This window comes from Scatophagus argus, chromosome 17 (assembly GCF_020382885.2).
Source record: "Scatophagus argus isolate fScaArg1 chromosome 17, fScaArg1.pri, whole genome shotgun sequence".
Taxonomy (NCBI): Eukaryota; Metazoa; Chordata; class Actinopteri; family Scatophagidae; genus Scatophagus; species Scatophagus argus.
In genome coordinates this window covers 17,314,635-17,337,814 of record NC_058509.1, presented here as the reverse complement: position 1 = coordinate 17,337,814, position 23,180 = coordinate 17,314,635, and the positions used below count along the sequence as shown (strand labels likewise).

The following is a 23,180-nucleotide window of genomic DNA, read 5'->3' as shown; positions in this document are numbered from 1 at the left end:
TGTCCTTTGTCATCTCATCCAGATGTACATGGGCACCTTGAATAGCACTGACTGACTTCACAAGCCTGATTGTCATATGGCAAAGAAACATGTTTCAGCTCTGAATCGTATTCTTATAATTTATAAAACTGTATATAATGTGAGGCTTTTACATGCTTACAATGCAAACCACTTTCAAAGTGCACATCATTTTCTAACACATTATTATTTAGACAATAACATGTAAGCAATATTTTGCAAGTGTAACAGGTGGAAATTGTTGTTTAATTTAATCTATAATAAGGCATCTTGCCTTAGTAAATTGGTAGTGGATTAACAGTTCAAGTACAATGTTTTTGTTTTTGTTTTTTTTTTTAAGTGTATTGGAGTAGAAATGTTGCAAGATAAGTAGAAGTCCAATACTTGCAAAAATAAAGGCCAAAAAAAGAAAAGGGAAAGCCATCAACATGACATATATGAGCTTTTATACAATATGATATAATTTAGGTTGACCGGTTTAGTGTAATTGTGTGACATGAACTTCACAAGCAAAATAACTGATCAAATAAATTTAGCATAAAGAAATAAGGTACAAATAAACATGAACAAATATATATTATGTATAATACCATGTAAGTTAATTACATTATATTATATTATATGTAAAATATAAATACGACATATGTGTTGCTGTTGCAGTCACTAACCATGATGATACTTGTCTTGTCTGTTCCCCTTTAACACGTGCAGCTGATGACGTCATCCGCAGTTCAACAAGCGCCACAACAAGGAAGTGTTCAGGGTCCGCTTCAGATCGTTAGACGGAGCGTTTTTCTGATCAAATGTTTTCCTTGTAGCACAGGTGGGTTATGCTCCAAATCCGTGTTAACACTTCGTCAAACGTATTATCTCATTCTGTCGACAGAATAAAAAGCAGTTGCGGTAAGCTACAGCTTTAGTGTCCAAAAATGCCAGCTGTAGGCTACCTACTAGTTTCACTTTCCAGTTGGGAAAAGGCATCTAACATGAGGTTTACTACGCAGTAAAATAGTGTCACTGTTGTAACCAACAGTGACACTATTTGTGAACCAGTTAAGAAAATATTTCTTGTAGTTGATACACCACTATTACATTTTGCTCTTAAATGTTGTTCTAAACGCCGAGCTTCCTCTCTGGTAGCTTTCAAAATGTCAGTGTTGTGCAGGCCATAAATACCATGTGATGTGGGTTATTTTCAAACTTTTTTCAGCTAAGCATGAATTTTAAAATTAACTTCAAATTAAAATGCTGCTGTTTTGCTCCAAAGTTATTCATTTTGATTGAGAAGCATGATTATTGGTGTAAAAGTAAATAAGTTGTGTGTGTAAGGATCAGTAAAAGCTATTGACTCAGACTTGAGAATAGCATTTACGATCTTTCCCATACGTTTAGGGATTTATCACAGTTATAAACATGTTATATGTAAAGCAACAATAAATTTAATGCAATCATTGCACAGTCATGTCATATGTTGGCATGGAAACTTTCTATTAAAGTGCTTGAGGCTAGTCCAATTTAGTAATAACTAATAACTATTACAAATAGTTAGGATTTAGGAGGATTTCTTTGTTGTATGTTGTAAACTTTTGAAACTCTGAATAACAATATCTTGATATAAAAATCATGACATGTTATATGTATGGTTGCATTATTTACAGAATGGATTAAATATATAATAGTCTATAAAATGCCCGAAAATTATGAATAATAGCCCTCTATAATTTACTTAAGCCCAGCTGACCTTTGATTTGCTCACCTTGACCAATCTTCTCTGACCAGCAGTCTTAAACCCAAAGATGTTCAATTTACAGTGATATAACACTGAGAAAAAGAAGCAAATTCGCAATTGAAAAGCTGTACCAAATAACTCTTGCAGTAATTTGAGTCGTACCCTTAAGGAACAGGCACTGACTCCTGAAGAAAGGAAGTGGAGTGTTCTGCTAAACTTGCGCTACAGTTTTTGCACAGACTAAAGAAGCCGTAAACAAATGATTTAACTGATATGGTTTAACTTTCATTTATTTTTTTTTAGGATTTTAGGTAAAAGATTCATACTTACCAATGGCTGTAATGCAACATAATACCACATACCACTTAAAGTAAATTATGTTGCCACTCTCAGGCTGAGATTGCTGCCGTAGGTATGCCTGTTGAAAGCCCAGAGGAGAGGACAGTGGAGATTCTGGGCCTGCCCCCAGAAGTGGATGAGGAGCTGCTCTTTCTGTACTTTGAGAATAAGCGCCGCTCTGGGGGAGGTCCACTCGTCTCTGTGGAGAAGAAGGGGGAATGTGCCATCCTAGTGTTTGAAGAGACAGAAGGCAAGTGAAAAGTATAGAGTATATATCTATGCAACTTAAATTGTTGAAAGAGAAATCGTGCACTGATATAGGCTACTGTATTCTAACTTTGCCTTTTTTTCCTGCTCCAATCCTCCAACTTTGATAGCTGCAGCCCAAGTGTTGTCTAAAGAGCACCACGTTCTGCATAATGTGGAGCTGAGTGTGAGAAAGCCTGCCTCTAAGGACCAGTGCAGACTGCTACTGAAGGGGATCAACCCCAACACTTGCACTGAGATGATAGAGCTCTATGTGGAGAACATAATGGGGCTGAATGTGACTGACTACACTCTGCATCCCTTTCCGGGGAGAGACTTCATCCTCATTCACCTTAGCCAACCCTTCTCAGAAGGTGTATTAAACTCACATGTAGTCTTACTGATGTTTTTGGAATGTTTTCAAATGTTTATTTTCTGACCTTGTTTATCAATTTCTTTGCTTTTTTAGATTTCCAGAAGCTTAGTGATAAAATCTCCAAGAGGACACTTGAAGGAGCCATGGTGAATCTTGAACAGATTGAGCAAACTGACTCTGTCTTAGTGGAGAACCTCAACCCTGGTGCCACTACAGACCTGCTCATGTTGTACTTTGAGAGCAAGGGAGGTGGTGGTCTGAAGGTGAAGGATGTCACAATGCTTTCAGAGGGTACAGCCAAAGTGTCCTTTGTCAATTATGATTGTAAGTTTAATATTTTACAACCTTTTAAGCTCTTTTTTGTTTCATGGTGCTTTTCTTTATTCAACAAAATGTCTTTCTTTTATTAGCTGTGGACCTTGTGCTGGCTCATCCACACAAACTGGAGGGTGCTGATCTTGTAGTCATGCCATATTTTGACTTTCTCCAACCAACCAAGAGTTTAACACCAAAAGACTTTGAAGCTGGAAGCCAAGATATGACTAAGACAGACTCAAAGGATCTGATTGAAATGCAGACCAGTCCTCCCACAGTGGTCAGTGAAAACCAGTCCTCCTCTCAGACGGACTTGGACCCTGTTGCTGCTCATGCAACAGAAGATCCGGCAGAGGAATTCATGGAGGACCATGTGGAGGATGACGATACGCTATCAAACCATATTGCTATCGTTGAGCCGTTAAAACTTGCTTTGTTTCAACTCAGCACCTTTCCGCAAGACACTGAAAAGGCTCACCCTAATGTCACCATCCAAACCAAAGACAATGGCGTGCACATTGGAGGTGCTGACAGGAAAACGTTTGAGCAGATAAAACACTCTATCTTGGACTATTTTGGTATAATGGCTGAGACTCATTTCACCCTCGAGCCAGAAAAGGCTGAGTTCCTTACAAGGAATGATGTAAAAGATCGACTACTGCAAGCCATGAATCAAACTGGGTCACCTGCTGTGTACAATGTATCAGGCTGTAATGTTGTGGTAATCTCCCTATCCCAAAACTTGGCAGACCAGGCTTGTAGCTTTTTGAAATCCCAGCTGGGTCACTTCAGCATAACAGGGGACACAGAATATGAATGCATGTTTTATTGCAGAGAATGGTCTGAGTTCCTGCAGACTTTGAGTTTCTCCTCTGTGAACGTGTCAGAACGAGGAGGGAATATTGATGTGTTGACTCTGAAAGGGATGGAGAGTGAGAAGAGGGCTGCAATTCTGGAGTTTCTTACCACACCAATTCAAAGGGAGACAGTCATCTCTATGGAACCTGGCATGCTGAAATACATCCAGATCCATTGTCATCAGCTGCTGGCTGATATGGACCAAGTGTCTATTTTTCCGCTAGAAGCTGAGGATGTTTGTGGGTTGAAGGTATGTGGTGCATCAGTATGTAGAAGCAGATATTTTTGACAGCAGTGGTGTAATTGTAAAGACTCAACAGATTGTTTCATTATTTGTTATCTTTTTTGAACATTCCTGATAGATCCATGGCCATGCTGTTGCATGTCAAATGGCTGAGGAGGTGTTGCAAGGTGTGGTCTCCTCTATCTGCACCAGAACCATCACAGTGAATGCTCCAGGAGTGACTAGGTTTTTAGGTGATAAGGAGTGCCAGAGCATCCTGAAAGAGATGGAGAGAAAATTCCAGGTCTATATCAACACAAAGCATGTGCCCTGGGAACCACTGCCAGAGCAGGTAACGTAATGGTGGAACAAATCAAGAGTTTTCTTTTATATTCATCCATGTTTTTTTTGAAGGAATAATGTGCAACTTCATTGTTCCATACTACCTCTTAGTTAGCTGGTTATATTTGTGTCACTCATCTTGAAGTAATGCAAGACTTACACAGTCTAGCATGATACACAAGGGACAAGTGAAACAGTGATATTTATTGTGTGTCTGAACAAGTCTTGCCTGCTGGATGTTTTACTTTAGCTATACTTCCCTCTCTTACTGCTGCTTTGTTGTCACCTCTGCTCAACACATGAAATAACAAGGTCTATATTGACAAATGTTGTTAAGATCATAGAGGAAACAATTTCATGGAAACGGGCACGATAAAGGGATAGATGTATATTAGAGGCAGCCATAGATTAATAATGTGACACATACTGCGTTGTATGAAAAATCAAAGCTAGCTTCTAAAGCATAACAGTATTTAACTTAAATGAATGCACTTTGACCCTCCAGTCATTGGTTTCGTTTTTTTTTTTTTGCACTTGTATGTTTGGCTTTATTTTGGATTGAAATTCTGAGATCATTTAATCAGGATTTGATGTTGTTGAAACACTTTCTTGTTGATGAATATGAATTGTTGTTGGTGAATATGAATTCTTGTTGGAAACTTTTACATCTGAAATGTTACAGAACAGCAATCTTTTAACGCTAAAACATTTAAAAAACACATCCTCATTTTAATAATTTCCATTCTTGCTTATTGCTCGTCCTCTGTGATTGATTACTCTGGAAACATATAATATAAATGTGATGCTTTTCTGCAGCTCACTCTGAGAGGTGCTCAATGCAGAGTAACTAAAGACTTAATGTTTATCATCATGAAGCTCTGGTAGCTCTGAGAGAGAGTTCCACCTGACAGAAAAGAGTATAGGACTGCAGGTCTTTGTTACAGAATGTTACAGAGACATTTCATGTTTACGGAAACATTCTATTTATTATTTCAGGACATTTTTGAAACTGCATGGATGATGATGTCCCATAAAAACTTCCATAGAGTGTCTTTGAATGGTTCTTCACAGGATTTAAAATCAGACTCAATACAGACTCATTGTAATGAAGCTGCAGGCAGAGGTAATCAACAATTTCAATAACTTCAATAATTTTTTCATAATTCTGTGCATTCTCAAACAATTTGGTTCCTTTGTAGGCCTTTTAGAGGAGGCAACGAGAATTGTTTCGTCCATTGATGAAAGGCTTGAGCAGACCGTGTCCAGTTCAGACCGAGAGGATGACTTGGATAGTGTGGACCTGTACACAGCAGAGGAAGTGACAGACCAGGACTCTGAAATGATACTTAATGGTTCCCAGTCATCAGCTGAAGGGAACACTACAATGGGGTTACTCCAGCTGAATAGTGGAGCTCTGGGACTTTCTAGTGACCTTGAAGAAGAGGCCCAACTGTCTCTAGCCATCCAGTACTCTATGGAGTCAAGCCACTGGACTTTGGAGGATGAAGAGGAACAGCTGCAGAAAGCCTTGGAGTTGTCCAAGAAAATGATCCAACATGAAGCATCTTCTAATAGTCGTGACAAGGGCCCCGACATGGACAGTCTAAAGAAGGGAATCGATATTTCCTTGCAGGACACCATCAAGGCAGCCAACACCTTACAACTAATTGTATTTGCTGGGTATAATTGTGATCTGATTCGAGTGGACATAGCCTTCGGGAAGAAGGTCAGCCAGAGACAGGTGGAGGAGAAACTGGAGCACAAGACAGCGAAGAACATGTCTGAGTACCACACGAACTGTCTGGAGATGATCAAGAGGAAGCACGGAGTTGAGATTCAAATTCAGGGAACTATAATCACAGTTTCCGGCTTCAAGGACTTTGTGACTGAAGCACTGAGTGATGTGAAGCTGTTGTTAGATAAAATATCTAATTCTGTATCCGACCAGGAAATCTTGAGGGCTGTCCAGTGGGTGCATCATGACCCAGTCTCTTCAGACACAACTCCTTATTCACCTGATGCTATAGTGTTCATTGAGAATGTGTGGAGGATGAAGCTCAAAAAGATTGATATCTTGATAGACAATCAGCCGCACACCATACATTTTGAGAAGATGCAAGAATACAACATAGCTTCGGGGAAATCTGTGAAAATCTCCAGGAAGTTGGCTGATTTAGGGGATTTGGGTGAGGATGTACCAGGTAAGGGGAACTTTGTTTAGTGTTCCAGGGTCTTATGTTTCCCTGCATAATGACACAAATCTGTCTGAAATCCAAAACCAACAAAAGATTGTTAGACAACTCAAAAATGTTGCTGGTTTAACCAATTTTAACCGACAAGCTAATGCTAAAAAGTTGAGTGGCTAACCCAGACACCAAGCCTCTATCTTTTTTTAACTTTAATCATCATTTTTAAGTGCATGTTTCTTGTTTTTGTTGAGGGACATAATGGAAAAATGTTTTTGATGTATTCAGTATGTATGCAGCAATACTGATGAAAGTATCAGGTATCTGATATTGTCATAGTAGTCATAAAACTTCTCTGATCCAAATGCAGTCAAATCCGCTTTGCGGCAGCGCAATGTTAACCTCCCATCGTTGAGCTGAGCTCGTAGGTGTAACAGGACCTGTGTCAGCAGTTTGGAGACATTTTAAGAAAAGCAATTATGACAAAAGTAGAGCAGACTGAAAACTACTTAAAATTTTAGAAGAATTTCTTAAAACAATTTTATACTCTGCTAAAATGTCCAGATTTCAGCAGATCCACTGGAAGAGACCCAGTCCATCAGTCAGCTTGCTATCAGCATGCAATTAGGTTGTGATTCATAGTTCACCTGTTGCACAGAATCAGATTAGAGATCTGACCCTTGGACAAATGTAGTTTGTTTTACATAGTTTACTTTGTTAAGTACTTGTGGGAGTACTTGTATCGATACTGACTATCGTATCGTATAAGTACCCAAGCATAAGTACTAGTGCTTGGTCAGAAAAAAAAGTTACATTGGTGCATCCCTACTATTCAGTTATATTTTTTTGTTAACAGAAGAGGAATTCTCTCTGCTGTCAAACCTGCCTGAAGCAACAAAAGTTGATGAGGAATCTGATGAATTTCAGACTGTGGTGAAGAACTTCTATGAGACCATACAGGAATTCCACAGCAAAATCAGAATCATACAGGTGAAAAAATGACCTACACACTGTGCTACAATTTTTTGTTACATCTGTAATAATGTAGACTTTCCCTAGGTGGAGAAGCTGATGAATCGACTGCTGTACAGTCAGTACAAGTTGAAGAAGGCGAGCGTACTGCAGCGTGCCACTTACCCGGAAGTTGAACGAACTCTCTACCATGGCACAAGTGAGTCGAGTGTAAAAGAGATCTGCATCCATGGATTCAACAGAAGCTTTTGTGGAAAGAATGGTATGTTTCTGATACTACTGTTGTTTTGTCTGACTACATTTGTCTTATCTTTGGGTATCAATTTCTAAAATGTTGGTTTCTCTACACAGCCACTGTCTATGGGCAAGGGGTCTATTTTGCTGTCAACTCTGCACTGTCTGTCCAGGATCAGTATTCACCCCCAAACGCAGACGGATACAAGTTTGTCTTTGTGTCAAAGGTGCTAACAGGAGACTACACTAAAGGATGTCATTCGATGAAGACAGCCCCGCTGAAGGAGACTGGTGATTTTCCACTCAGATACGACAGTGTGACCGATGACATCACCAAGCCATCAATGTTTGTCATCTTCAATGATACGCAGGCCTTTCCTGAATATCTCATTACATGCCAGAGAATCCACCGCTGAGGAAAACTTATTAGTCAGCTGCTAATGATCAAATTGTGAGAGAAGGACTGCTTTTGTTTCAATGTGTTTGCATTGATTTAAAAAAATGCATTTGATTTATAAAGGGCTAGTCTGTTATAGTGAACAGTTGTAATTTTACATTTCAGGATTTCGTTGACTATTATGCTGTTGACCAGTTTTTTCAGTTATGTCAAGTGTGTTCAAAAGATTGAACTGGAACAGATGTCTTTAAATAGGTGGGACTCAACAGCTCTGGTTATAAATGCAAGACTATACATTTATCTACAATATTATATAATTTTTATATATTTTCATCATACAGTGCTTCAGAAATGCATCTGCATAAAGAATGTAAAGAATTATATTCTTTTCAAGCTCTTGAGGGTGACTTGGAATGAGTTACCGAGCCTGATTTGGCCAGAGGGCCTTGAGTGTGATACCTGAGTTACTGCATGACATTTCTTCTAGCCATATGGAAATAGTTAACAGAGCTTTGACAGTAGCTCCTAAATATAGCTACACTAGCTACCTGGTATGCTAGAGCAGTAGCAGGTTCAGGACCACTTCTCTCCCAGGATGAAATTGCTATTGGAAAAAGTGAATGCTGTGTTGACAAAGAGAAGGAAACAGGCGTAGGATGGGAATAACCAGAATTATCCTTTATGGATTCGCATAATTCTGATTTTCTCCATTTACATTCTATTGTAAATGTTAAGCTTTGTGCATCTCGCTGTTCTTCTGTGCACTTAAAGGGATGTGTATTGCCTGTTAAATAAAACAAAATAACCTGTGAGTTCTTATTTGCATATCATGTGAACTGTATGATTGGGTTTTTAGTAACCCTTACAAAGACGAGTGAAGGAGGGCTCCAGTATTTGTGGACATCATGAATGAATGACAGTGCCTGCTAGGGAGTCCTTTTCCATCAGTAAAGTGCTTTGATTACAATAATCACAAATTTTGTGGTTTTCTTATGTCTCTGACTTCTGCCTAGAAATGTGCTTACCAAAGATCTTTTTCTTCTTAGTCTTTTTAATTTTAGTACAGATAATTTATGCATCATTGTTTTTTTGTTTGGTTGGGATTTTTTTTTTAAAGAAAATAAAGCTTCTTTAAATAACAAAACATTATTTAAGTAAAGTTTCTTGGGAACATTTTTATGGGGATCAATTAGTGATGAACATCAGTCTAAATCTGTGTTCTCTTATGCTTTCTGTCATATTTACTAAATATTCCTTGGTTACTGTATAGGATATTTGCTCTGGATATTGTGGGGTGCAATTATTATACCCAACAAGCCACATGAGGTTGATGCATGGTTGTTTGTAATAGTCATCTGCTAACCTGTTTGATAAATGTAAAGCTCAATTAACCTTTTTAAAAAAAGGCTCTACAGTCTTGCTTATACTTTTGCTTTGGAAAATGAATTTTCTTTGAATAACTGAATGACCATTACATAGTAAAACTTGTCAATACTTTTTCTTGAGCCTGTCCCCATGTAGACCGCTGACTATAAAGATACTGGAGGACCGAATGCTTTGTCCTTTACGATTCAGCGTACATCATGTGGAATTCAGCTTTTATCACGATTTTGAAATGTAGGGGGCAGCAATACACATCAGAGCAGCTAGTCTGCCGGAAAAAGTAAAGACGAAGAAGACTGGAGCGGCAATAACACAAGTGTTAGCTTACCTGACTACTTTATGTCCATCTTAAGTTAGTAACACACAAAATATGACGCCTTAAATGTACACAGAAGAAGGAACAATAAAACAGCAGATTCTGACACGGTGTTTGATATAGGTACGTTGACAAGTTTAATTCACGACTTGTAAAAAACATGCCAAAAACTGGTCGGGAGCTTTTCCATGCCAGCTAGCGTGCGAGCTACAAATGGGGACGTTAGCATGTTGCTAGTGATGCCGATACATTTGTTTTCTGAAACTAACTGTTGGAGACTTATCAGTAGTACTAGCAACATGAATGAATGGTTGCTGCTATTTCCATATCACATTAACTAACGGTGTAATGGAAATAAGTTAGCTAGTTTCCAACGTTACCTTTGGTACATTATTTGCATGCTAGCGTCTGTTTATCATGGAAGCATCTTGCTCCATCAGAGAATTCTGGCAGAATTGTTTTGTATACTGTTTATATACAGTCTGTGAGGACAGTAGACATCAAGACGTTAACTGGAACGATAAGGATAGTTTAAGCAAAACCCAATTATAAAATCTGAAAAATGACCTTATCACTAGCTCAGCATAGGAGGGTGGAATGCTTTATTCAGTTTGGCACTAAGTAACTAAAACTTCATTCAGCATTGTCTCACTGCTAGCCAGCTACCACTAGCCACTCCAGCTGGAAGAAGAAGAAGAAAAAATGTTTGGTTTATTTTATGTATCTTAACAGTGGCTCTCAAAGTGATACTAAGAGATCTTGACATGAATGTTCTCACCTGTCAGATGCTGCCAGCACCCTTCCAGGATGTATGCTGTGTACAGACAAGCACACACCCCCACTGCAGTGGAGTTTTCTGTTTATTGCAATTTCATATCCAGCAAGGAGAAGAATTTGGTTGTTGCTGGAACATCTCAACTGTTTGTTTACAGGATTATCCATGATGTGGAGGTAGCTATGAGTCTCCTCTTGGCTTGTCTCATTGTGTCATTTTGTGAAATACAACTAGAAAAGGTTTTTGTGTGATATATGTGTCATTTCTGTCATTATTTCAGAGTACATCAAAGACTGACAAGTCTTCAGGTATGTCTAGACGTCATACTCAAAGTACATATTTTACATTGAAGAATGAGAAAAACGTAAATGAGTGCACTTGTTGTTTTTACTTGACTCTTTTCTCCTTCCACAGATTCCAAATCTCGCAAGGAGAAGCTGGAGCAAGTGGCATCCTTCGCTCTCTTTGGCAATGTTATGTCCATGGCGAGCGTGCAGCTTGTGGGAGCCAGCAGAGATGCGTTGCTTCTCAGTTTCAAAGATGCCAAGGTGTCATTGTTTAAGCAGTGCGCTGCCTGACTGAATTTTTAGCAGCCTGAAATTGTTTTTGACTGACCTCTGGGTGTGTTTGTACTCTCACCAGTTGTCTGTAGTGGAATATGATCCGGGCACACATGACCTCAAGACGCTGTCTCTTCATTACTTTGAGGAGCCAGAGCTTAGAGTACGTACAGTGGAAACAAGGACACAGTAAATCTGTGAAAACTCAGTGTTCAGTAGCACTATCTACTTTAATGTTGACATGCAAAAGTGAACATATTATCTAACCAATTTATGTTCTTGTCACATCTTCAGGACGGTTTTGTACAGAACGTACATATTCCCATTGTCCGTGTGGATCCAGAGAATCGCTGTGCTGTAATGCTCATCTATGGCACCAAGCTTGTGGTGTTGCCCTTTAGGAAGGACACTCTAACCGATGAACAGGAGAGTGGAGTTGGAGAAGGGTATGTCTGCAGTCCACTGAACATTCTGCTCATTAATGTCTTTTAGTGTCCTCACAGCACCATGAATGATTATATGTAAATTCCTCAATGGGACTGAAACCTAATCTTGGTTTTGTTAGTACCAAATGTATAAATTTCACACTCTTCCACTAATTTTAGTTGAAATTGTTTATTTTGTAGTGCAACATGTGTATCCACAGATAGAAAAACAAAACTAAAAGAAAGAAAACTGCCATTTCATTAAAATGTTCCACTCTTATCCTGTTTCTGTTAGTTTACACTGACATCCATATACATGTGCACCTAATTGTCTAATTGTGAGGACATCTGTATCTCATCTACAGACCTAAGTCCAGCTTCCTACCCAGCTATATTATTGATGTCCGTGAGTTGGACGAGAAGCTGCTAAACATCATCGACATGAAGTTCCTCCACGGCTACTACGAGCCCACACTGCTCATACTGTTTGAGCCCAACCAGACGTGGCCCGGGTCAGTCCACGTTATCAGTTACAACAACCACTTTTTTGGTTTATTCAACAAAATATATTGAGTAGTGGTGGTTATTGTTTCTCGTTGCTAAGCTTGATGTTTCACTTCTGTTTGGAATCATTGTGCCAGGCGTGTGGCTGTGCGTCAGGACACTTGTAGCATCGTTGCCATCTCTCTCAACATAATGCAGAAGGTTCATCCGGTCATCTGGTCTCTGAGTAATCTGCCTTTTGACTGCACGCAGGTCATGGCTGTTCCCAAGCCAATCGGTAAGCTCAGAGAATTCTTGTGTTGTAAATGATGTGGTTGCTGAGTTCTCACTTCAGCATGAAGATTGATTTGTGTTTCGGGGTTAGACATGTATTTACTTGTTGTGAGGAAATGTGTTGTGTTTGGTGTTGCAGTTTCTCTGATTGTGTCTCAAATCATTACAGGAGGTGTGGTGGTGTTTGCTGTGAATTCATTGCTGTATCTGAATCAGAGTGTTCCACCATATGGAGTTTCTCTCAATTCTCAGACAACTGGAACCACAGCCTTCCCCCTTCGTAAGTATTATCATCTGAAAGCACAAACCTGTACTTGTATCTTTGATTAAGTGGACTCTACATACCATGCAATATTTTGTGATGCTCATCACTGGATAAATGTGTTCCCATTACCCAGGTGTGCAGGATGAGGTGAAGATCACGCTAGACTGTTCCCAGTCCGACTTTATAGCCTACGACAAGATGGTCATCTCATTGAAAGGAGGAGAAATGTGAGTCATCGTAATTTCTGCCAGAGTGTACATGAGCCATGATTCTTAACTGACTGTTGCTGTCTTGCAGTTACGTGTTGACCCTCATAACTGATGGCATGAGAAGTGTGCGGGCTTTTCACTTCGACAAAGCTGCTGCCAGTGTCCTGACAACATGCGTGAGTTCTGCCTTTGGTTTGATGTGACAGGAAGTGTTTATCAAATCCCTTTCACTTGTGTTTTTGTGGACAAACACAAAACGCTTGTCTGGAAGGCATCACCACTACTTTCTGATTAAAGCTACTGAGTGCTGTGAAAATTGCCACATTTGTACTAAAAATAAATTAGCAGGGAGATAATCAGACTTAATCCTCCCACAATACCAAAAACATGCACATTAGGTTAATTGGCTACTCTAAATTGCCCCTAGGTGTGAGTGTGAGAGTGTGTGGTTGTTTGTCTTTGTGTGTTGGCCCTGCGATTGACTGGCGACCAGTCCAGGGTGTACCCTGCCTCTCGCCCGTAGTCAGCTGGGATAGGCTCCAGCTCCCCCGCGACCCTGACGGATAAGCGGTATAGAAAATGGATGGATGGATAATCAGACTTAACCCAAAACCCACCAGTGATCTCTTATATGTGACTGACCTTCAGAATTCAGTAAGTAACTAAGTGTATACTAAGTCAGTCAGCCAAACTGATTCTTCAACACTTTCCTCCTCCAGATGGTGACTATGGAGCCTGGCTACCTTTTCCTGGGTTCCCGCCTCGGAAACTCTCTGCTCCTTAAGTACACTGAGAAACTTCAGGAGACTCTACCAGAGGAGGGCAAAGAAAAGCAGGACAAAGAGAAAGAGAAGGATAAAGATAAGCAGGTAAGTTTGCCTTTTGTTGTGAAGCACCGTTCAAATGCCATCTTTATTTTCACTTGCATTAGTTACAGTGAGTTAGTTTTGATAATGTGTGTCATCATCTCTAATGAATTTCAGGAAGAACCACCAAGCAAAAAGAAGCGAATGGAGTCTTCCACCAACTGGACGGGTATGTTCAAGTTTTGTTTTTTTTTGTTTTTTTTGACATGTGCCAGAAATGTATGTGTGATCTGTCAGTGTGTGTTTCACTCAACTTCTTTGTCTTGCCAGATGAGGTGGATGAGATAGAGGTGTATGGAAGTGAGGCCCAGTCAGGCACTCAGCTGGCCACCTATTCTTTTGAGGTGAAAGAACAATTCCCAGAAGCATAACTGCCTTTTATATCTGTTTGGATGGTGACAGAGGGATCTTTACTGTGTCTTCATACAGGTGTGTGATAGCATACTCAACATAGGACCTTGTGCGAATGCCTCCATGGGTGAACCTGCCTTCTTGTCTGAAGAGGTACATGCAGGAAAACACTCCTTCCTGTCTCTGTAAATTGGCCTGTATAGCACACATTTTCTCAGGAGTTGTGTTTTTAGGTATCTGACTTGAATTTCATCTCACCCGCAGTTCCAGAGCAACCCCGAGCCTGACCTGGAGGTCGTGGTCTGCTCTGGCCACGGCAAGAATGGCGCACTGTCTGTCCTTCAGGTAAAGCCTCCAACTGATATTATGTGTTATTTTAATGCATACATGTTACTGCACCATCCTAAAACCTGTGTTGGCGAGGGCCGTCTGCCACAGGTCCAGTGATGGTGCTATAGTGAAGTCTGGGTCTACCAGGGCTGCCTCAAAGGTCGACGGAGTAGCCTGTAAACACCCCAGACACAAGCTGAAAATCTCACAGTTCTTACAAATTTATGTGATTTGTAATTCCAACGTGTTGTGGGGTATGTATACAAGTATGCCAAGCCTGGAAATATACTTTGATTTGTTTCCATTGTGTTCTCAGAGAAGCATCCGACCCCAAGTAGTCACTACGTTCGAGTTGCCAGGTTGCCATGACATGTGGACAGTGATCTCGAGCGAAGTCAAGGAAGACAAAAAAGTACCGTGAAAGCTTCAGGATTTCACTCTAATGAACGCTCAGCGTGTTCGTTCTTTTACAGTAGCACCTTCTCTTTGCAGTAAAGTTTGTCACTCCATTTTCAGGCTGTTAAAAGCAACGATTCAGAGGATGGAGCGGAGACGGAGGCCGGCGAGGATGGTGAAGAGGGAGAGAAAGACGAGGAGGAGAAGGAGAAAGAGGGGGAGGAGAAAACAGAGCCTCTGCTGGAGGATGATACGAAGAAACACGGCTTTCTCATTCTGAGCAGAGAGGATTCGACCATGGTAAAAACTGAACAAATTCAAAAAAGGACTGTTCAATTCAGTTCAATTCAGTTTATTTATATAGCGCCAATTCACAACAAAAGTTATCTCATGACACTTTCCAATTTGAGCAGGTCTAGACCAAACTCTTTAATTAAATTGTAAAATAGAGAGAGCCCAACATTCCCCCTTGAGCAAGCACTTGGCGACAGTGGCGAGGAAAAACTGCCTTTTAGAAGGCAGGAACCTCGGAGCAGACCCCGGCTCAAGATGGGCGGCCATCTGCCTTGACCGGTTGGGTTAAAAGAGAGGGAGAGAGAGAGAGAGAGAGAGAGAGAGAGCGAGCAGGAGAGCGAGAGAGAGAGCAAGGGAGAGAGGCAGAGGGGGTGGGGTGTGAGAGAAGGAGCACACAAGCAGAGATGCATAGCAGCAGTAATAATACCAGAAGTATCGGAATGTAGATAATGATAATGACAATGAAGTATACAGAAGGTATTATGGTGATTTTGGTAACAATAGTAGTAACAATAATGGTAGTAGCTGTACTGAGTCGTAACAGATTTAAATCAGATTATGACTAAACAGTAGTAATTGCAGTAGGTTTTGAGCAGGACGACAGCAGGACCTCAGCAGGAGGTCCAGTCATGATTGCTAGGAATCTGTTAATCTGTTATATAAACTGAATGTCTTCTAATGTAGCCAAATTAAACCTGTGTCTTTGTGTAGATCCTTCAGACGGGTCAGGAGATCATGGAGCTGGACACCAGCGGTTTTGCCACCCAAGGACCCACTGTGTTTGCTGGAAACATCGGTGACAACAAGTACATCATCCAGGTCTCCCCCATGGGTATACGGCTGCTGGAAGGAGGTAATGTAGGATAAAGAAGTTAGTTAAAAAAAAAAAGAACCAGAAATGATACTAAGATTTTTAACCTTGACTCGTTGCAGTAGTAAATAGTAGTAGGAGTAAAGGACTTTAAAGGACTTTACTTTAAAGGCGTTAAACTTAATGCCAGTCTGTTTCACCGACATGACCTGAAGTTTCGATTCTGCTCTCAGTGACACAGCTCCACTTCATCCCTGTGGACCTGGGCTCTCCCATAGTGCATTGCTCCGTGGCAGACCCTTACGTAGTCATCATGACTGCAGAAGGAGTGGTCACCATGTTTGTGCTAAAGACTGATTCATACATGGGGAAGACACACCGGCTGGCCCTACACAAACCACAAATCCCCACTGTGAGTAAATCAAGTCCTTTTTAAAGCTTTTCCTTTGATAAATACGCCCCCTGCTGACCAAACCCAAGCTCTCGTTCAAGAACAGCTGGGTTTGCTCTTTCAACAGTGTCACTCACTTTGATTGTGAGCTTCACTAATGGCAACACACAAATGCACAGCATGATTACACTGAATGGTGATTACACTGATTAGAAAGCAGATACACCACATTCTTTTAAATGGCTTGTGGCGGCAATTAACTTGTTTAAAACCGCCTCTTATTCAACAGCAATCACGTGTGATTGCACTGTGCGCGTACAGAGATGTGAGTGGAATGTTCACCACAGAAAACAAAGTGAGCTGCTCCATCAAAGAGGACATCGTCATCAGGAGTCAGTCTGAAGCAGAGACCATCATCCAAGACCTCAGGTGAGGCATCACCTCCAGGCTCAAACTTTCAGCCAGTTGTCATATGCACCATTGTGTTAATGGATTGGTTGATGTTATTTGTGTGTGTGTAGTAACACAGTGGATGATGAGGAGGAAATGCTGTATGGAGATTCAAACACCAGTGCAGCGCCTCCAAAGGAAGAAATTACCCGCAGCTCAATGGTAGCAGGGCCTTCTGTGAGTGAGGGAAGCTGGAGCAAAGCAGAACCCAGCCACTGGTGCATGATCATCAGGGAGAATGGCGTCATGGAGGTGAGAACATGTGTTCTTTTATTAATGCTTCTATTAAGACCGCATCTAAGTGCTGTTTCTGATAGTTCCTTTTTTTTCACGCTAATTGTTTTTATTTGAACAGATTTATCAGCTCCCAGACTGGCGACTGGTGTTCCTGGTGAAAAACTTCCCAGTTGGTCAGAGAGTGCTGGTGGACAGCTCGTCTGGCCAATCAGCGACACAGGGGGATGGTAAAAAAGAGGAAGTAACACGTCAAGGAGAGATCCCTCTAGTCAAAGAGGTGGCTTTGGTTTCGCTTGGCTACAATCACAGCAGGCCGTATTTACTGGTGAGTTTTTACTCTGATGCTGAGTTCATTGATGCGTTTGTGTTTTATTAGTTGTAGAAATTGAGACTGAATGGAAACAGTGGAGGACTGAATGTTTTCTTGTTTTCTAGGTCCATGTAGAACAGGAGCTTCTGATCTACGAAGCATTCCCGTATGATCAGCAGCAGCCACAAAACAACCTGAAAGTGCGCTTCAAAAAGGTAAGAGCTAAGAAGACTGCTGAAGACGGGCAGGAAGTCGAGTTTGAACGAAGTGAGTCTTAACCGTGCCGCTTCACTCTGCACAGGTGCCCCACAACATTAACTTCAGAGAGAAGAAATCAAAGCTTAAGAAAGATAAGAAGGCGGAGAGCGGAGCCACCGAGGAGAGTTCAGCTGTGAAAAGTCGGATCGCCCGATTCAGATACTTTGAGGACATTTCTGGATACTCAGGGGTGAGGAAAATTTTAGAACTTCTTATCTCAGTACCAGCATTGTTTAGGCAAGCAGTTCTACATCCTTCACACACTCTTTGATACACCAAGTACCTGTCCACATTTCCTTCTTGCTGCAGGTGTTTATCTGTGGTCCGTCTCCCCACTGGATGCTTGTCACGTCTCGTGGAGCCATGAGGCTTCACCCCATGATCATCGATGGCCCCATCGAGTCTTTCTCACCCTTCCATAACATCAACTGCCCCAAAGGTTTCTTGTACTTCAACAAACAGGTACAGACTGTCACACTGATAGACTGACAAACCTTGGTAGTCTTAGTCCGTGTTCAGTCAGATACAAGAATGTAGAAACACTAAAACACAAAGAATCTGGAAACACCAAACACTTTCTGTGCAGCTTTGAAGATAATAACTATTGGTATCAACTTACATGCGCTTCACTCCCAAAATGCTGGTGTTCTGTTACGCCTAGAGAATCCATGTAGATTGGATTGAACTCCAAATGGTAGGAAGAGATAAAACAGAGTTGCAAAGTGGAAGGAGTCCTTGGATAGGGTTGTGTTTTATCTCATTTTGAATTTCCATTTCAAAATGTTCTGTTGGGGCCCTGGTGGCTTGCCTGTGGGGCCCCATGCACTGAGGATGAGTCCTCCGCACCAGGATGGAGTAACAATCCTATAGGTTTCCATTCACACCTTTAGTTTTAATTATTTCTGAGACCGATGGCAAGCTGACATGGAGATTTGACAATTAGATTCACGTAAAGGTTCTTCTTTTTCTCCCTGTGTGTGTTTCCCACAGGGTGAGCTGAGGATCAGCGTCCTGCCCACCTATCTGTCCTACGATGCCCCTTGGCCAGTCCGAAAAATCCCACTTAGGTGCACCGTCCACTACGTCTCCTACCACGTCGAATCCAAGGCAAGTCTCCTCTCACTCAGCCCCCCCCCCCCCCCGACAGCACCGGGGGCACCAGCACAGCGACTTGACACAAACTCGAGCTGAAACACATTCCCTGGTCTCACAAACCTCTGCTTGCATACTCCATGCAGAATAAAAAGCGTATCGATCGAAGCACTTTGAAAAAGTTCGAGACGAAAGCCTATCTCGCTTTAAAGTTTTCTTGGTGTGAGAGAGAGAGAAGAAAAAAAAAAATCAATGAGGGTGACTTTGAAGGGATTAGTCTTTGATGTGAAGTTTTTCTGTGTGGGTTTGGCTGTTTCTCTCATAGGTGTATGCCGTGTGCACGAGCGTGAAAGAGCCCTGCACACGCATCCCCAGAATGACTGGAGAGGAGAAGGAGTACGAAATCATAGAACGAGGTCAGACATGAACACACACACACACACACACACACACAGCCCTCTTAGTTAAACCCAAGTGCCTGTCCATCAGCACCACCCACAATAAATAAATGTTAATAATTGAATAAATATTTCAACTGTTTATTTAAAAAATACTTTCAGCTATTCTTCTTATTGTTTCAGCCAACCATTTCTCCCATTAATCCATTTCCTTTCAACTATTTGCTTCCTTTAAAATTGTGTTTCTTTCAGCTACTTCGTTACTTGCATCCATTACTTTATTTTACTTTACCATTACCATTACTACTACTTTGAGTTAACTACTCCAACACTAATGCCACCAAATCTTTTCAATTATTTTTTTTAACCCATGCTCAGTCGCTAACAGCTTTTCACACACTCAGGGCCTCTGAGCAGTCAGCGTTTTCGTCGAACCTTTGCTTAAAGGCCAGTGTGGCATCAGTTTGTAATCCTGTTTGGCTGTGTCGTTTATGCTACTGTTGTTTGTCCGCTGTCACGCTGCAGATGAACGTTACATTAACCCTCAGCAGGAGAAGTTCTCCATCCAGCTCATCTCTCCAGTCAGCTGGGAGGCCATTCCCAACACACGGTAAAAGCTGTTTGTTTTTTTTTGTTTGTTTGTTTTTTTTTATGTTCCGCAGCCCTTTGAAAAACAAGAGTGCACTTTGCAAAATCAATAAGAGCCTCGTTTTAGTAGACATCAGGCACCCATGAATAAAGACGACCACACAAGTTTGTGGTAATTGTGTTTTCTCATTTTCTCTTCATCAGGTCGTCTCAGTGGAGGCTTTGTGCTGCTTTTAGAGAATTGGGGAGGAGGGGTTTAATTGAAAATTCTTGGGCCATTTATTCAAGTTGTAGACAATTAGTGTAGTCTCACATGGCTGCTTTCCCTCATTTCAGTGAGGGTCAGTTGAAAATGTCAGGTCATTTATCCAAGTCCCTGGTCATTTAGCTGTTTTGCACATTTTGTCATCATTACCTACCACTGTGATCGCTTTTCTGTCAGGAGCTGAAGCACGTAATTGAGTGCAGCTTGCAGAGTTTCAGCATTACAGATTATGTCACTGATAGCTGGAGAAGTTATGATATGCAGTTTCCAGTGTATTCAAATTGCCTGCTTTTCCAACTGGTGTGTCCGGTTGAGTGAACATAATATCCCGTCCCCTCTCTGTCTCCACAAGGATCGACCTGGAGGAATGGGAACATGTGACCTGTATGAAGACGGTGGCGCTGAGGAGTCAGGAGACGGTGTCCGGACTCAAGGGCTACATCGCAGCAGGGACCTGCCTGATGCAGGGGGAGGAGGTCACCTGCAGGGGCCGGGTGAGGAGCACACAACGACACTACCACACTGGCTTCTGTTGATTCGTAAGAGAAGGTGGAAATAAGAAATGAAAACACCAACTGATCGCTTCTTGTTCGATTCTCGTGTTCAGATTTTGATCCTGGATGTGATTGAAGTTGTGCCAGAGCCTGGCCAGCCCCTCACCAAGAACAAGTTCAAAGTGTTGTACGAGAAGGAACAGAAGGGACCGGTGACGGCCCTGTGCCACTGTAACGGATACCTAGTGTCAGCCATCGGACAGAAGGTCTCAGCCACATTGTCACATTGCACATTCAAAAACACTGCCGAATCATATGCTAGAGCCGGACTTCTTGGAATTCTGGCCTGCACTGGTACAGAGGGTTATCTTGTGTCAATTTTGGACCCTACACCTGTGGCAAACTAACTTAATAAATATGCAAGAATGAGGGCTGTAACTTCTTCTGTGTCAATGCAGATCTTCCTGTGGGTCCTCAAGGACAACGACCTGACGGGCATGGCCTTCATCGACACTCAGCTCTACATCCACCAGATGTTCAGCATCAAGAATTTCATCTTGGCCGCCGACCTGATGAAGAGCGTCTCGCTGCTCCGCTACCAGGAGGAGAGCAAGACGTTGTCACTTGTCAGCAGGGTGAGGAAGAGCGTTGACTAAAGCAGTAATTTACTGTATCATCATTCTTTAGTATCTGAGGGAGCAAAGAGTTTTTTATAATTGCAGGCTTTTGTTGATAAAGATTAATCTTGCGGAGAGCAGCTTTGGCAGCAGGAGATCAGGGACTGTAGTTCAGGGACTGTGTCCACCTTTGTTGGGATTGAACTGTTTTCTTTTTATTTTTGGTGACAGGATGCAAAGCCTCTGGAGGTTTACAGCATCGAATTCATGGTGGACAACAACCAGCTTGGTTTCTTGGGTAATGTTTGCCTTTTGGAAGTAAATTCACTAAAATTTGCAAAAAGAAAAATTTCTCATTAACTTTTTGCTTTATGTTTTCTTTCTTTTTAGTGTCAGATCGAGACAAGAACCTCTACGTTTATATGTATTTACCTGAAGGTATGTGATATTGTGGCTTATGCAAATGTACCTCAGTATCAAATGCACATTCACTCATGTGATGTGTGCTCTGTGGCTGCAGCTAAAGAGAGCTTTGGAGGAATGCGCCTGCTGAGGCGAGCCGACTTCAACGTCGGAGCGCACATTAATACTTTCTGGCGGATGCCGTGCCGAGGAACCCTGGACTCTGGCAGCAAAAAGGCTCTGACCTGGGACAACAAGCACATCACGTGGTTTGGTAAGTCAGCTGGACCAGATCAGCAAAAAAAAAAAACCAAACTAGCCCCAAAACCTTGAATACAGAGTATTTTGTAGTTCCAAATTGCTGTGAATCATTAATTTTGGCAGCATAAGTGTAGAAAATGGTTATGTGATATCAACATATCATCGCATAATACACTTTCACTTACAGATGAACTGAGTTATTGCAGATTCCTACTTACACAAATGTAGTTGATGTATTGTGATAAATGTGTGACAGAGCTTGGAACCCTGACAGACAAACAACAGATATTATATATTGTACATATTCTTTTTTAAGTCTTTGTCAGGTATTGGTGGATGTAATTTCACCGATTTACATAGATTTTCGTGAATATTCAAAGATTGAAATCTTGCAGATGATGCTCAGATGAAGCTCTGATGTCTCAGGGCTTCATATGCCCAAATGTTAATTGTGGACTAAACCGTATATTTTTTTAATCTTGATTCCCGCAGCAACCTTAGACGGAGGGGTTGGCTTGCTCCTCCCCATGCAGGAGAAGACTTACCGCCGTCTGCTGATGTTGCAAAATGCTCTCAACACCATGCTGCCTCATCATGCTGGTCTAAACCCCAAGGCCTTCAGGTTTGTGTCTGCCTACAGTACTTGTTGGAATATTTTGATTTACCGGTACATAGAATGGTGTAAAGTTTGGTCTTTAGTTCAAGTAACAGATTTCAGCTGGCCGTTATGTCTTTAATATAATAATATAACTGACTTCTTTTGTACCTCGGATCCAGAATGCTGCACACTGACAGAAGAAGCCTGCAGAATGCTGTGAGAAACATCTTGGATGGAGAACTCCTCAACAAGTACCTGTACCTCAGTACAATGGAGCGCAGTGAGCTGGCCAAGAAGATCGGTACCACTCAAGACATAGTAAGTGAACCAAGAGAAGAGAGGCTGCAGTGAGGTCAGCCCTCTTATTTTAATGTCCTTTTCATTTTATGTTCTTTCATCATCAGATCCTGGATGACCTTCTGGAGATCGACAGAGTAACAGCTCATTTTTGAGCGCCACATTCCCACATCTTGTCCCCGATTGTCGTTTTATATTGACTGGAGACAATGTTTTGATTTGTGCAGACCTGATTTGTTTTGTTTTTTTTGTTTTGTTTTTTTACTTGGTAGATGGAAAAAAAAAGGGGGGCAGCCATGTTTCCTGAGGATATTTTGTATAAAAACAAAAAATCAGTAAAATTAATTTACACAAGCCATGTGTGAACGTATATTACTCACATTGTGGGGAGTCATGTTCCCATGGGGACAAAAGAAAAGTCCCCACAATGTAAATAATTAAAGGTTAGGGTGAGGACTTGGTTTAAGGTTATGGTAAGTCTCCAGGTTATTAACCCAAGTCCACATAATGTCCCCAAAAGTGATGGAAA

General features: G+C 41.4%; 2 protein-coding genes across 3 annotated transcripts; both read left to right on the top strand.

The window, feature by feature from the left end:
* Positions 1–720: 720 nt before the first annotated feature.
* On the top strand, positions 721–9,047 carry parp10 (poly(ADP-ribose) polymerase family member 10). Of its 2 annotated transcripts, none has more exons than XM_046418063.1 (11): positions 721–841; positions 2,160–2,336; positions 2,464–2,706; positions 2,802–3,032; positions 3,119–4,131; positions 4,244–4,456; positions 5,443–5,569; positions 5,646–6,647; positions 7,489–7,622; positions 7,692–7,866; positions 7,956–9,047. In XM_046418063.1, exons 1-11 carry the CDS (start codon positions 733–735, stop codon positions 8,252–8,254), a joined length of 3,723 nt encoding a protein of 1,240 aa, XP_046274019.1. In that variant the 5' UTR covers positions 721–732; the 3' UTR covers positions 8,255–9,047. The 2 variants fall into 2 exon arrangements, with proteins under 2 accessions (XP_046274019.1, XP_046274020.1); XM_046418064.1 differs by having other exon boundaries at positions 731–841; positions 2,141–2,336.
* An 838-nt stretch (positions 9,048–9,885) lies between these two features.
* Positions 9,886–23,005, top strand: cpsf1 (cleavage and polyadenylation specific factor 1). The gene is made up of 38 exons (XM_046417636.1): positions 9,886–10,057; positions 10,720–10,885; positions 10,990–11,017; positions 11,124–11,257; positions 11,352–11,432; positions 11,564–11,715; positions 12,060–12,206; positions 12,336–12,475; positions 12,641–12,751; positions 12,870–12,963; positions 13,034–13,121; positions 13,665–13,814; positions 13,929–13,980; positions 14,082–14,155; positions 14,241–14,315; positions 14,427–14,507; positions 14,809–14,904; positions 15,009–15,188; positions 15,894–16,035; positions 16,227–16,405; positions 16,674–16,813; positions 16,906–17,086; positions 17,190–17,396; positions 17,507–17,596; positions 17,683–17,829; positions 17,949–18,101; positions 18,630–18,746; positions 19,057–19,147; positions 19,655–19,739; positions 20,335–20,476; positions 20,590–20,742; positions 20,935–21,111; positions 21,325–21,391; positions 21,484–21,531; positions 21,614–21,769; positions 22,249–22,378; positions 22,534–22,672; positions 22,759–23,005. Exons 2-38 carry the CDS (start codon positions 10,742–10,744, stop codon positions 22,804–22,806), a joined length of 4,419 nt encoding a protein of 1,472 aa, XP_046273592.1. The 5' UTR covers positions 9,886–10,057; positions 10,720–10,741; the 3' UTR covers positions 22,807–23,005.
* The last annotated feature ends 175 nt before the right edge of the window (positions 23,006–23,180 follow it).